General features: G+C 50.9%; 5 protein-coding genes across 5 annotated transcripts; 1 reads left to right on the top strand and 4 right to left on the bottom strand.

Annotated features, from left to right (window-relative positions):
* Window positions 1-1079: 1079 nt before the first annotated feature.
* PtrM4_012890 (NAD-binding-8 multi-domain protein) lies at window positions 1080-2683 on the bottom strand (the record flags this gene model as incomplete). Its single annotated transcript, XM_001931219.2, has 4 exons — window positions 1080-1883; window positions 1948-2079; window positions 2142-2409; window positions 2469-2683. The coding sequence occupies 4 exons, from the start codon at window positions 2681-2683 to the stop codon at window positions 1080-1082; spliced, it is 1419 nt and encodes a 472-aa protein (XP_001931254.1).
* A 1772-nt stretch (window positions 2684-4455) lies between these two features.
* Window positions 4456-5725, bottom strand: PtrM4_012880 (uncharacterized protein; the record flags this gene model as incomplete). The annotated part of the gene is made up of 4 exons (XM_001931218.2): window positions 4456-5077; window positions 5132-5313; window positions 5365-5459; window positions 5512-5725. 4 exons carry the CDS (start codon window positions 5723-5725, stop codon window positions 4456-4458), a joined length of 1113 nt encoding a protein of 370 aa, XP_001931253.1.
* Window positions 5726-8635: 2910 nt separating this feature from the next.
* On the bottom strand, window positions 8636-9619 carry PtrM4_012870 (uncharacterized protein; the record flags this gene model as incomplete). The annotated part of the gene is made up of 2 exons (XM_066103076.1): window positions 8636-9502; window positions 9560-9619. The coding sequence occupies 2 exons, from the start codon at window positions 9617-9619 to the stop codon at window positions 8636-8638; spliced, it is 927 nt and encodes a 308-aa protein (XP_065965278.1).
* Window positions 9620-9912: 293 nt separating this feature from the next.
* PtrM4_012860 (uncharacterized protein) lies at window positions 9913-10649 on the bottom strand (the record flags this gene model as incomplete). Its single annotated transcript, XM_001931217.2, has 2 exons — window positions 9913-10451; window positions 10511-10649. The coding sequence occupies 2 exons, from the start codon at window positions 10647-10649 to the stop codon at window positions 9913-9915; spliced, it is 678 nt and encodes a 225-aa protein (XP_001931252.2).
* A 1643-nt stretch (window positions 10650-12292) lies between these two features.
* On the top strand, window positions 12293-13482 carry PtrM4_012850 (uncharacterized protein; the record flags this gene model as incomplete). Its single annotated transcript, XM_001931216.1, has 4 exons — window positions 12293-12394; window positions 12454-12861; window positions 12912-13006; window positions 13059-13482. 4 exons carry the CDS (start codon window positions 12293-12295, stop codon window positions 13480-13482), a joined length of 1029 nt encoding a protein of 342 aa, XP_001931251.1.
* Between the last annotated feature and the right edge of the window lie 25 nt (window positions 13483-13507).

The raw sequence follows: 13507 nt of genomic DNA, 5'->3' as shown, positions 1-13507 counted from the left end.
TTCACCCCGATCCGCAGTCCAGTGGCAAAACATCTACACTCTCCGCCCTATTTGTTGTGTCTGCAACCCTCTGCAACCCACCAAGTGATTGGTTTGAGAATGATCTAGCTTACTAGGGACTGACCTGGTAAAATTCGTGTGCAAGACGCTTGTTCGAGTCAAGCCGGGCTTATTGCCCCCTACCTTTGGTAGTATGTATACATGTCTGCATACTCGAGCTATATACAATGATGAAGCCGTGCGTTCGTTCTTTAGATACTCAGGCCCAACACGCTAAACAAGACATAACGGACTTTGAAGATTGTGTGAAACTTCAACACCTTGTAGCTTCCTGTCATCCAAATAGGCCATAGTACATACATCGACCTTCTCGAGTAGAAAGAGACTGCAATCAATACCCATTTGAATTTGGTTAGCAGCAACGTTGCGCACTTACCACAAGACCGGTGAAATTTATTGGCCTCTCGCTACAGCAGATACACTTGGAGATTGCTGTGCGATGGATTTACACCACTGCAGCTCAATTGCACGGTATACATCGCTCAAAAATTTCTTCGACAGTGAGCCAATCTGCGTGCGGTCTTCATCATAGCTTGGCGTGCTAAACAAATTGCATGTGTTCGGAGGGTAGTAAGAAGGGCAGGTGAATTGTATTTCTCCCCAATATTCCATCTCAGCTATATACATCTCCCATGCCATGCCGTATCGGTAGGGTGGCAAGTTGCATTAACATTAGATAGCCCCGAAGGACTGGTCGTAATCATTAAGATCCCAGGTGGTGACCGAGGTACAGTCGTGCGCTCAGCGAAGAGCGCATAGGTATCATCTCTAGAAAGTAAGAAAAAAAGCCGTAACATCGTAACATGATGTGGAGGCTATCCGCCCCAAAGGTATACAGCGAAAAGGCTCAATGTACATGGCGGATCTTGTGGTTTTGCAGTGTCGAGAAAGGAAATTCGTATACTAGGCAGCCCCAGGAGAGAAGAGACTGCCTGCAGGGGTATCGCAGGGTGAAGAAACAAAGCTTACGCTTCTGATCGTCCAGCCGCGTTGTGTGGGAAGATGTGAAGCGTCAAATCCTAAAAGTAGGTATCAACAACTTCGCGTCCACCCCTCACGGCCCATTCGACTATTTCCATGCCGCTAAGTCCACTGGCATAGTAGGTCTTCTTCTGGCCTTGAAGATCAATAAGCTTGGCGTAGGCCCCCTCGCAAAGCGCCTTGCTTCCGAAATGGGGAAAGTAGTCCCACTTGCGGAACGCCTTCACGTCGGAGTCGGTGACAGGGCGAGACGTTGCATTGGCGTTGCGCGGGTCCTTGTTGACTTCTGACAGACTCTTTTTGAGCAATTGTCGCGCGGCCTCTTCGGTCTGGAATTCATAAGGACCCCATGACCAGGCTACCGAGACGTTGGACGATTCAGTCAAGTGCAGTACAGCTACCGGTTCACCGTCGTTTGGTGGTGGGACTGTGTCGTTTGTGGCGTTGGCGATGTAGGATACACCAAAGGGAAGCTCCAGCTCAACAGCCGAGGAGTAGTACTGATGCGTCGTGACGTTCTGGAAGGTCGCATGTTCAACCTCGGTCATGTCTAATCCGGCACGCTCCAAGTTGTCGATGTTCGGCGGGAAGGCCAAGATGACCTCTTTGCACTCTTGCTTCTTCCAAGCGACGTAGTTGTTGCTGGGCGTAGTGTAAGACACGACAGGGTTCTTGCCGGACCGATCGATGCAGCGGACCTCGGATGAAGTGAGAATGTCGGTTGTGCAAACTTTGTTCTTTGCAAATTCGACGAACATCTTATGAAAGTCCAAGTAATAGACGCTGTGCAGTCCGACAAAGGCCGTAAGGATATCTGGAGTGAAGTACTGCAAGATGTAGAGCTAGTCACGTGTTAGTGTATGCATGCGCGATCCCTGCAAAAAAAAAGCTGGGATGATGACGTACTGCAGGTACGATGTTGATATCGCCGTAACCATATAACGCAACCGGATTTACCAAAAGAATTGGGAGCGCCGTGAAGTTGTTTTGGCGGAACCATTCGGCGCCTGAGACAGTAAATTCTTCTGGCACACCATCCTGTTCCTGCATTAGCCTACCGGGTTTCGTGAAATGGGGCGCACGCCACGGAAAAGACGTACCTTGTAGTTCACAGCGCTGATCGGCCGGAAGCGCTCATTCCACAACGCCATGTACCTCGGAATCTCCGCAGACACGGTAGCTGTAAACACGGGACTGATTGCGGGGTTTGGGTCGATGCTGCCAGTTGTGTAGTTGTACCGGAACATTTCGCGGGCGCCTGCGAGCGCAAAGGATTGAATTGGAACATTCGTCTCGTTGAGGATACTCAGAGTGTCTGGATAGCTTGCATTGGAGAGAAAGGCGGCGCCGAGGGGGTGGAAGGTGCCTCTGGGTGGGTGGTCAGCCGCGTCTAGTGCGCGTAAAGGCGGATGCTGTGCAACACTTACTCCTGGTCGTACCAAGCTTGACATTTACCACCAACTTCTGGTTGACGGTCAAACATGACGGCCTTGATACCCTTCTCTTCTAACCGGGCTGCCGCAGCTAGGCCTGCGGGGCCGGCACCAACAATGCATACTGGGAGCTCATCACACATGCAAAGAGTAGGCGCCGATGCTGCGAGCGAGGACAGAGCCAGTATGGGCAAGAGGCGCGACCACATTGTTGAGGTTGGTGAGGAGTTCAGTTATGGAGAGACAATGGGAAGTGCATGAGAAGTGACGAGGTACCTAAGGCTTATAATAGTAAGCGTGACTCGAGCAGGGTACGTTGCTCGGGTTCCTTTTCGCTTGCGCCGTGTGAATGTGCAAGTGAGTAGTGAGAGCACCTGGCCGCCCTGGGACGCACGGTGCGCTGGCATTAAACGGGATAGAGACAGGCTAGCACCTGAACGCACTGCCAACTTGACGCCATGTTGCCATGTGCAGCCCTGGGAGGGCCGGAAATCGCATCAATGAGGTAGACCCGGACAGAGAGCGGTCGTGCGTCGAAGCACTGGGCGGCGGCTGTGACGTTTGGGACGAGGGTCTGCTACTCCAAGCGTTGGTTTTTTAATTTTGCCTTGTCCCCTGGGCATATTCTTGTAACGGCCGTCGCCGCCAGCCACGCTACCTGGACGTTTGCAGTCGTGCCGCACACGGGCTCCAAGAAGGATGCAAATGTGCTGCGATTGAGCAACTTTCACCATGCGCGCTAGAAGCGGTGAACGGTGAACAGCTGTCTGTAGATGTCATACCGCAGCTCTCTGCAAGCATGGGTGCCGAATAGCTGGTGCCGAGCTTCAAACTTCCCGAGGCCAGCCCTGCAGCTGTGCCAACTAGTTCCCACGCCAACGTTTGAGGCCCAGCCGCCCGCGCTCTCGGGACTGCTTCCTGATACTTGAAAGCCTTCTCGCGCCCTTCCAGACTGCACACACAGGAGTGCCGGCGACTCGAGCACAATGCGATGCCTGCTGCCGCGTCCACGGGCCACGGATAGATGGCTATTTGCAAAGTTGCGATGACGAAAGATATTCTGCACATTGCGATGCAGTCGTCATCCCGAAACCTGAAATATCCATGCGCTGGCTCCTCACCATGGCCGTCCCCAGCCTTGCTATGCCTGAGATTGCGAGGGCTGCCGATGGCTGTGAATGCGACGCCGGACAGTGAAGGGCTCCAATATCGTTACGTCATCCAGTCCTCCAGGGTCCAGGCAGAAACAAAAAAGAAAAGGAGCAGCCGTCGCACCATGCTCGAACCATTATCTTTCTTCTCGTTCATGTTCGCCGGGTACGACGTTTTACACACACGGCATTGAAGGACAAGCCGTGAGAGATGATGTTCGTCGCATAGTGATGACTTCGGCAGTAAGCACCCCCGGGTTCCAATTGACCGAGATGAGACAGCAAAGAGCTTCAGAATAGACTGTCTTGAGTCAGGATTCGACAAAACGCAAGGGCTCTCGCAGTTGCTTGGACGCATCTGCCACCCGGACGGGGCGCAGCCGATGTTACGCGCAAAAGTAAACTGCCATCTGATCAGTGCACACCACTTCAACCGCGACCCGACCGCCAGCCATAACACACAGTAAGAGAATAGCAACCCTGCCGAGCTTGACAGTATGAACCCAAGTGATGATGGTTGGTCGCATTACCTGCTATCTTGCTAAACGCCATGCAAGTGGATACCATGGGATTCTGCACCTCATCGCACACTTAGCCGCCCAGACAAGATGAAATCGCTAACATGGAGAGAATGCCCACCTATCGTACAGTATTCCAAAGACTATCGATAATGAGAAAGAGCAAGGAAAGAGAGACAGCGAGGGGAGAGATCAACATGTGGAGAGCCGAGCTTTGTACACGTGACCCATCAGAAATCATGAACATCACACGCCCAACGCAAGCGAGTATTGAAATGGGTAAAGGTAGAAATTATGTGCTGCACAGCGCAATCAGTACATGTAAACTTTTTGCTGCTCTATATCGATATCGTAACGACTCTTATCTGTGTTGTGCGTATCACCACTCATCGGTCGTTCCGACGGAGCATGGTGTACTGAGATGATCTCAGTCCCCAGCTGCGAGTCGTCATTCTCTGTGAGTTTACGCGTGTCCAGCTCGACCTGGTCGAGGACTGGCGTGACTTTCTCCTTCCTTCTGCTGTTTTGCGAGCCGTATCCGTACCTCGATCCTTGTTGTCTCGCTCGGTTCGGGAAGAGCAGTGGCTTGAGCGCTGGGATGCACCCGCAGATGACGCCGACGTTTGTTTCTACCGCAGTCCACACCCAAATCTGATATCCTTCCCATGTGGCATCGTATGTTTTGAAGAGGGTGTAGTGTACCCAGTACGCTCGGAAGCTGCTAGCAACGACAATGACGCCGCCGACGGAGAAGAGAACGACGAGTCCAATGCGTTGAGTCCATGGAAGAGAAAGCGAGAAGAGCGTCGGAACTGGCAAGGCGTAGATGATGAAGTCGGTAACTACGTTAAGGACACTTTGTACGACCAGTGGGGGTCCTTCTGGGATACAGTCACGGTGGTCGGATCTCAGTTCCCAGTAGCTGGAGATTGGGCTATGATGGTCAGCACTGACCATGGATATGGGGATATGGGCAGGGTATACTTACATGCATTGCACCCATAGTGCAACCATGAAAACAACAAAGGCAGCAAACACGAAGGCGAAGGTGGCCCAGACGAGCTTTCGGAAGAGCGACTTCTCTGGTGCGATGCGAAAGTAAGACACGAGAATGGACATCTTGACGGTAGAGGAGGCGAGGACGAATAGGGTTTGACCTGCAATGGACGCCTAGGTTGATTAGCATCAGCTAGTGGTGATACGAGTTGCACACTGTCGTACCTGTCGCCCGACCATCATCTCATGCGGAGTTAGGTCCCATGCATGGCGGTCCCAACCGTACAGTTGGGATGCCATGATGACAATGACTGTGGTGCCTGGGTTGCAAGTCAGCTATTGCATGTGTCACTGCAGGCTTTTCTTACCTACCGATACTGAAGATCATGGCCACAATCATGAGATAGTCGTCATACCAGCTCTTCTTCAGCCATGATATTCGAACCCAGAGTCGAAGGAAGACGACGATCATAGCAATGGGTAGCAGAGTCAACTCGACAATCATCAAGCTCGGTCCTCTAGTGACGGGGTCGAGATAGTTCGGCTTGGGCCATGTGGCAAGGACATCGGGTGGTGGGGATCTCATGGCGGCGGCAGATGTGTTTCGAAGTTGTTGGGTATTTGGAGATTAATGGTAGGATAAGACTGAGGAACGAGCGTCACCAGCGTCCTGGTGAGCAGGTACTGGGCTGGAAACGAAAGGAATATAACCATCCTTCAGGGAGAGCAACGTCTCGACCCGCGTTCTCCAGCTGCGCCGTGCACGAAAAGGCTCGAATCCCTGTGGGACTTGCCATGGCGGAGGGTCACGTCTATGCGCATGTACAGATGCTCGCTGTGCAGCACGATTGGAAGACGTTGACGGCAGCTCCGTAGCGGGTACTGGCTGGTGTCGGTTCCGCCCGCAGGGGTCCCGGTGCCATGTACATTGGCCGCAGTCAACTCGCACAGTGACTTGCTGGTACATTAAACGACAGTGGGTAAATGGACCAGTAGTCGCGAGCTGATGGTGGAGCCAGAATTGCTGGGTTCAGGCAACATGTTGCTGCGGCTCATCAGTGGATAGAGCGAGAATCATGTGCTGGCCAATTGTCATGCTTAGACGGGGTGGCTGTACAGTAGTGCCGACACTGGCGTCTTCGCTCAGAGCCGGCTACTCGCGAGTCGCTTTTGATTTGGAGGCCAAGTCATGAGCCGATAGTCTGGAAACCTGACGGCGTCATCTACTGTGCATCAACACAATTCTGCAAGCCACTGATTCCGTGTATACAATTTCCTGCCCAAACGCCATTGTCGCGTGTCGTCGTTGCGAGATGGAAGGGTCCAGCATCCAGATATGCCGGCTGTGGCGAAGCGCGGCGGATCGACGGCCAATCGGCATGGCCCACCCTAGTCATCGTGTATACCGACAACGAATAACCTTGCCGCTCTCGTGCCTTCATCCTTCATCTCTCCGCCCATCCTTTGAGCCCATTGAGCCCACCCACTCGCCGTTGAACTTGATCCGTCCGTATCGACATGTTGTCATCGGTCCGCCACTCGTCAGCATCTTGTGCATTCTTCCATACACGGCCGAGTAAGCAGTAAGCCCGATATAGCCTACCCTCAGGTACTGTACATGCCCACTGCTCGTCAGGACCGGGTACGCCTACGCGGGCGTACCGTGATGTGCTCCACTTCCGCCACAAAATGTCCGTAAGCTGCATCTAACTATGTACACCAAAGTCTCCATCAGTAACCTTGATTAAAGGACCTGGTCCCAATGTCCTCAGCTTGTCGAATCTTCCCTGTCAACATCATTCCACTACAGCCGCCTCCCCGGTCACAATTTCCTGGCCCATGGTACTGACGACTGCATACACCCGTTACGTACTCCAACCGTCGAAACACTAATCATCCTTCGGGTACCTTGTTTACCATCATCTATGCGACGCGTAGTTGGCTGACGTAGTCTCTCAACCGACAGGGTTTTACTTATTCGGAACCTCCCACCAACGCCAGGCCACCAAAACAACCACCACCACAACATGAGCTCATCTCCTAATACTGTCAGCACCACATGGACCTACAGCATGTGGGGTACGGCCTAGAAGATGATATTCCGCTAACCTCAGCGCCTACTGTATGTAGAAACGAATTTGTTTTCCCGTCTGGTGGCCGCTACCGCACCTCATTGGACAGTCCAGCACATGGCCAAGTCGATCCATGTCCCCTTTTGTCTCTCAACACATCGTTTGGTTCCTCGGAAGCGAGACTCCTAGATTCGCTTGAGCTTGTCAGAACGAATCGAGACTATTCTCGTCACCTTTTGCTCCCCATGGTCTTTCAACGGGTATGCATTGCAAACCTCCCCCGGAAGCCTTTCCAATTCATCAGCCTTCGGCCCCCTCATTACACGTGGTGCTCAAAAAAGCAAGTCCAGCACCCATCACATACCCCATACGTTTACACAAATCTATGACCAAGATAAGTGACTCTCGGCTTTCTCAAACTCTGTCTTCTTTTTCACTACTCCTACTATCCGGATGCCATGCTTCCACTTCTATGATCGACATCGCCATCACAGCTAGTACCACACCCACAGAAGAGTTTCACGAACCCGAATGCCCCGCTACTACGACGGCATAGCAGCTCGGCTCGACACGTCCAATTTATTTCTGGCATTCAGGCATACACTAGGCGGGGACATCATCGGGATTCGTGCACGCACCATGGCACCACTGGCATGCTGACTCCACATCTAGCTTGCAAGCCGTCTTCCAGAAGACGAGCGAATCAAGTTAGAGAAGAGCGAATCAACCATGTGATGGCCTCTTCAGCCGGTGCGTCGCGCCTATTTCCATCGTTCATCTCGGCGAGTGGAGGGATGGCACGGTACACTCACCCGCGAGCAAGTCCATCGGCAGTTGAGCGTTCGTGTCGAGTCCGAGCTCCTACCACTATATATCAGTCACTGACGATCGCTTTTTACTCATCACACCCTCCTAATTCATTGGAAACCTTATTCGTGGCCTAGTCCATAGGGCTGGATGATCGAGCACCTGTGCGTTCGTATGTCGACTGTCACTGATATTGTGACTTGGCACTGGGCTTGCTTACATACAGCGCAGAGCCTAGGAATTCCTTCTCCTGATAGTTTTTTATCTTATGTCATGTCACAGCTTTATGCTCGTGCAGCGCACGTGGGCAACAAGGTAGAGTCCACTAGTCAATCTAGCTAGCTGTGCCATTTGGGCGCAATGTTGCATGAATCGGTGCACAAACATACTCAGCATTGCACAACGTACCGCGCCATGTGCTCAATTCATAGGTGAAAATCAGTTTCTCTTCATCTATGTCTGGGAAACGAATAGTACTCACCTGTTCGACAGCGAGTGTTCTTTTTAGAAGTAACTTGAAGCGGTCACTGATACCAACTGTTAAAAACGATAACAATGGGAGGAAAAACTTTGGGCTGATCAAGTCTGAGTGCCAGCCATGTCCTATCATTGTCTTTTTACATCCTACTCTTGATAATATCAGCTGCCTTCTCAGCAACCGCATACATGGTGGCTTGCAAATGCGCCGCTGGAATCATAGGAATGATGCTTGCGTCCACAACACTTAGGCGCTTGACCCCATACACTAACAACTTATCACTAACACAACCCCCCAGCTTCTCTGGCATCATGCTGCATCCTCCACTAGGATGTGCAAATGTAGGTTGCAGCGACCCAGAAATAACACCCCCTCGGATGATATCCGTATCAGTTTGGTACTGCGGGCCTGGCACCGTCTCAACGGGCTTGTACTGAGAGAGTTCTTCGGATGCCCAGTGCTTGCGGTTGTACCTGGTAAGCGCAACCATGACATCAGCGTCAATGGGATTTTGGAATGTGTTCCATTGGACAATAGGGTAGGCAGATGGATGCGTGGTGTTGAGTGTGATGGTGCCTCGTGAGAGAGGTTTGTTGTTCGCGATACCGGAGAATCCCCAGGGCTGGATCACAAGCTCGCCTACCGCAGCAGAGGTTCCAGAGAACTGTTTCGCGAGAATGGCGCGCTGCGCTTTGAAGCCGGCGAGGAGCTTAGCATCCGCGGCATAGCGTGGGGGTAGGTACTTGGAGGCATCCTGGGATTCCAGTTTCGAGACTGTTTTGTTGAAGTTTGAGTCGAAATGCTGGAGTGCAATGAAGACAAGGCCATTGGCTTTGCCGACGGAGTAAGGGCCGGTATGCGACTTCAGGTATTGATCATAGGCAGTTTGATTGAAGGTCGCGTTAGTGTTGAGGGCATCCATATTCTCAGGATTCAGGTTCTCAAGCTCGAAGTTCATGTAGTTGGCTACATGGTCTTGGAAATTGGAGCCTACCGCGGGAAGATTCTTGGAAGCGGGAATCGTCAGCACAGAGATGCACAATGTGAATGGTTTTGGGATTACCTTTCTGACAGAAATGCTAGCAGCCTCAAGGACATCTTTTGGTCCAATACCAGAGTACATTAGCAAGTGCGGTGTGAATACACCACCGGCTGCAAGAATGACTTCCTTTGTTGCATAAGCCTGTACTTGCTGTTTTGTGTCCTTTGACGTGTATTTGACACCTATAGCAGTCAAGGCGCTGAATCCATCTTCGGAGAAGATTATCTTATCAGCATGAGTGTTGGGTAGACTCCGCAACAATCAATTCAATCCGGTCACTCTCCTAGACCCACTTACCTATCTAGGTAGGGCTTAAACTCCTATAGGTAACTACTAGGCTTAAAGCGGTAATCAATCAATCCAATCTGAACCTTCTAGGACCCACTTAATTGATTGTTGCGGACTGTGGTGTTGGGTAACAGCTTCAGGTTCTTACGCGACACGATGCCATCGTAGTATGTGGTACGTGATGTACTACGCATACCCGTGTCCTTGTTGACGGAATTTGGTGACCAGTAATGGCCGAGAATGGATACCTTCAACGGGCCATCTCCATAAGCCTTCGTGTCGTACGTCATACCAAAGGCCTTGATTGTGTCTTCATGCGGTGCATCGAAGTGGTTACTCTTCATAAAGTAAGGCTTCAGCCCGTTCCAATCCCAGTCCCCATTCCCAAGTTCACCCCACGCATCGTAGTCTGCATCAGCGCCCCTGTCGAATTGCATACCGTTGACATAAGAACCTCCACCTACAACATTGCCAACTGTTACCAAGAAGCTTTGATTTCCGAGGTTTGGAACTGGCGCACTATGCATGTCGTACATGGCAGCGAGGTTAATACCTCCTGAGTTGCCGGGGATGCTGGAAAGTGTACTGTTACCGAGGGCGCCATTCTCAATCACGAGAACAGTTCCTTTAGTTCATGCTGTCAATGATCTTGTTTTTGAAATGTCAGGCGAGCTGAGGACTTACTCTTCGGATCTTCACTCAGTCTGTTTGCAACGACAAGTCCGGTAGTACCACCACCGACAACGATATAGTCATATTTTTGAGGCAGTGTAATTGCTAGCGCTAAGAAAACAAATAAGGAGAGAATGATAAGCGCATACATATTGAATCAAGGTCCTCGAAGAATATGCGGAGTCAAACACACAGAAATGCCAGACCTGCTGTGCATAGCAGCCTCGGAAAAGACTGTAAAGTAACAGAGGAGTCGAGATAAAGATACCTCCCCACATGATTCTCAAATTAACAAGCGAGCTACCCTAGAAGGGGCGTAATGCGACTTTCGCCCTGCATCCATCCTCTAATGCATCTTTATCTGCCGGCAGCAGTGCGAATAATTTAACTCTTCCCATACATTAGCCATCGGAGTAAACGTACCGAAGATGGTTACCGCTACACACTGCGTAAATATTGGGTACGGTAGAATACTAGTCATGACCGTCGCTGCCATACAGTCCTGGGTAGACTCACTCCACTCACCCCGCTAACGGCTTTGGGACAGAGGCCCGCGGGGCTACTAAGATGTTGGAACCGCCATCTCCCGAGGCCCACACGAGAGCGGGAGCTACAACGCAGTGCCTAATAATGCTAATCTAATCGTGCGTTAGCAGTTGCCGCGCTTTACCGCAGCTGGGAGACATCGGGGTTGTATCCTTTTGGTACAAAAACCTGTTTTATGCAACTATGAATTTTTTTATAGTGAGAACGATGATTTCCGGTCGACCTATATTGTTCATATACATTGCTTGCTCTTATAAAAGGCGGCTCGAATGAATACTGTGGGGTATGCTGCTGGCTGGGTGGGACAGCTAGTGCGCTATACCGGATTCGGTCGTGACCAAAGCTGGAGAACATGCCGCGGAATCCAACCTTTTTCTGTTCTGCATTTCCAGAAGGCAGTTATGTCTCCAGTATGGTGTACTTCTACCATGAAGATGCAAGCATGCGATGATGACGACTTGTATGCTTTTTCCCCGCACCTTTGCCCCCGTCGGCGTTCCAATACATAACACCTGCCTCCTGGGACGGCAGCCTTTGTATCCGGTGCTGATCAAATCTACATCTGTAGGTTCGACTGGTAAGTGGGCCTCGTGGGTGGGTAACAGATGAGCACTGACTCTTGAGGGGGGGGGGTGTTATGGTTGAGACCTGTCTGAACGCGCACGATGTTGGTTCAACCTCAACGTCGCTTGTTACTACCCCCAAGCTGACCTTGTTCCCGAATTCATTATTGGAGAGGCTTGAGATAGTGACACCTAGAGAGCCGTTTGCTGTCGCCTGATCCAGTGACTAGAAGAAAGAGATATTCGTTAGCTATGTTCCAGTAACATTTCTTTACAGACGATCAATGATGGAAACGGGAAGACATGTGAATGAGTGTGAGAAGAGGTGATAGGACAGATCAACTCATCGAGCTCTGCTATTGGCCCTAATTGCGAAAAAAGCCTCAGCTACCGTACACGTGTATGCAAGCCCCCTCGTCAGGAGATTTTCTTTTTATACAGCCCAGAAGATCATACATGTTGATCGAACACGCCCTAATGCAAGAGAGCAATTTCTTGACTGATGGTTTTTCTCGAGAAGGGGGGTGTTGTGTTAAAATGGATTGTGTGTCTTTACTTTCTAAACGACTCAAGATACTCCCGATTTTCATGTTCAACGCGTGCATATTCCTCAATGGCCAAGTCATCACAAACCATATCGGCATGGCCTAACCGGGGCAGTGAACTAATCATCACTGCATCCATAATGGCCACACTTTGCACAGTTATGGCGCTCTGGCGGCTAGCTGTTCGATTCCGGATAAACATATGGTTGGGTTTGAGCGACTGGCTCATGTTGGCAGGCGTAGTACGTGCATCTCTCTGACCACTAACTATGGCGCGCCCAAGTCGACTGACTATTTCAAGATCCTAAACTTCCTAAGCTGCATCCCATATGCTGTTCTCGCAGCGAAAAGTGGCCAAGGCCGTCTGATGCAGGATCCTTGGTGGCTCGAGCCGGGCCGGACATCGAATGAACTGCGGTACATTTTCATAACACAGTGTTTGAATGTGTACGCCCTGTTCTTAGTCAAATCCTCGATTTGCGCATATATCATGAGTTTGGGCTTTGGCCGCGGTTACCGGTTTTTCATCTGGGTGTCGGTGGCCGTTGTAGTTTCGTGCAACTTCATCATGATGCTGGTTTTACACTTTGCCTCTTGTCGACCGTTTTACTCGCGGTGGGACGCTAGCATTTATGGGAAGTGCTGGCCAGAGGTGGTTGGCGAGGCATTGATATATGTTTATATTGCGTCTAATATCTTTACCAACTTGGTACGTCACTTCGAGGTTTTGCTTGAGAGGAGAAAGCTGATGTTATTTAGATATTTGCTGCCGCACCCGTTGTGTACCTCAGACGCGTGCAACTCAGCAAACAGGCTCAATGGGGTGCAAGAATTATCTTCCTCTTTGCGCTTGTGTAAGCATGCCTGTTGTTGATTCTATTCGAATATCAAACTTATTTATAACAGTGAAATCGGGCTCTCCATCGCGAAAATACCAATGACGATGAAATTCCTCGACTCGGAGGAATCGATATGGGACGCCGTTGACCTGAGCATCTGCAGCATCAACGAAGTCTGCGTCGGCATCATCATTGCGAACCTACCACCCCTGCGAAGAACGATACTCGGGTCCTTCTCAAAGTTCATTCCAGAAAGCTACGCTACAGGTCTCGGTAAACACACTAGCCAGTACACTGCATCCCGTGGTTCACAGCACACGTCAAAGAGTCAGGCAGAGCGAGAAACCATAGCCGATGATGAGAGCGAGTGCTGCATCCTGGAGTTGAACAAAAGGCCTCAATCTTCGGGGATTATGAAGACGACCCATGTCTTGATTCAAAACGGCGAAGCGCACTCGAATGAAGTACACACTGTCAAGGAACATGTGTAGATGGAGCTTGGACGTTGCGATATTG

The sequence above is a fragment of the Pyrenophora tritici-repentis genome, chromosome 1 (assembly GCF_003171515.1).
Source record: "Pyrenophora tritici-repentis strain M4 chromosome 1, whole genome shotgun sequence".
Taxonomy (NCBI): domain Eukaryota; kingdom Fungi; phylum Ascomycota; class Dothideomycetes; order Pleosporales; family Pleosporaceae; genus Pyrenophora; species Pyrenophora tritici-repentis.
The sequence above is the reverse complement of the archived record's forward strand: the minus strand, read 5'-3'. Positions and strand labels throughout refer to the sequence as shown.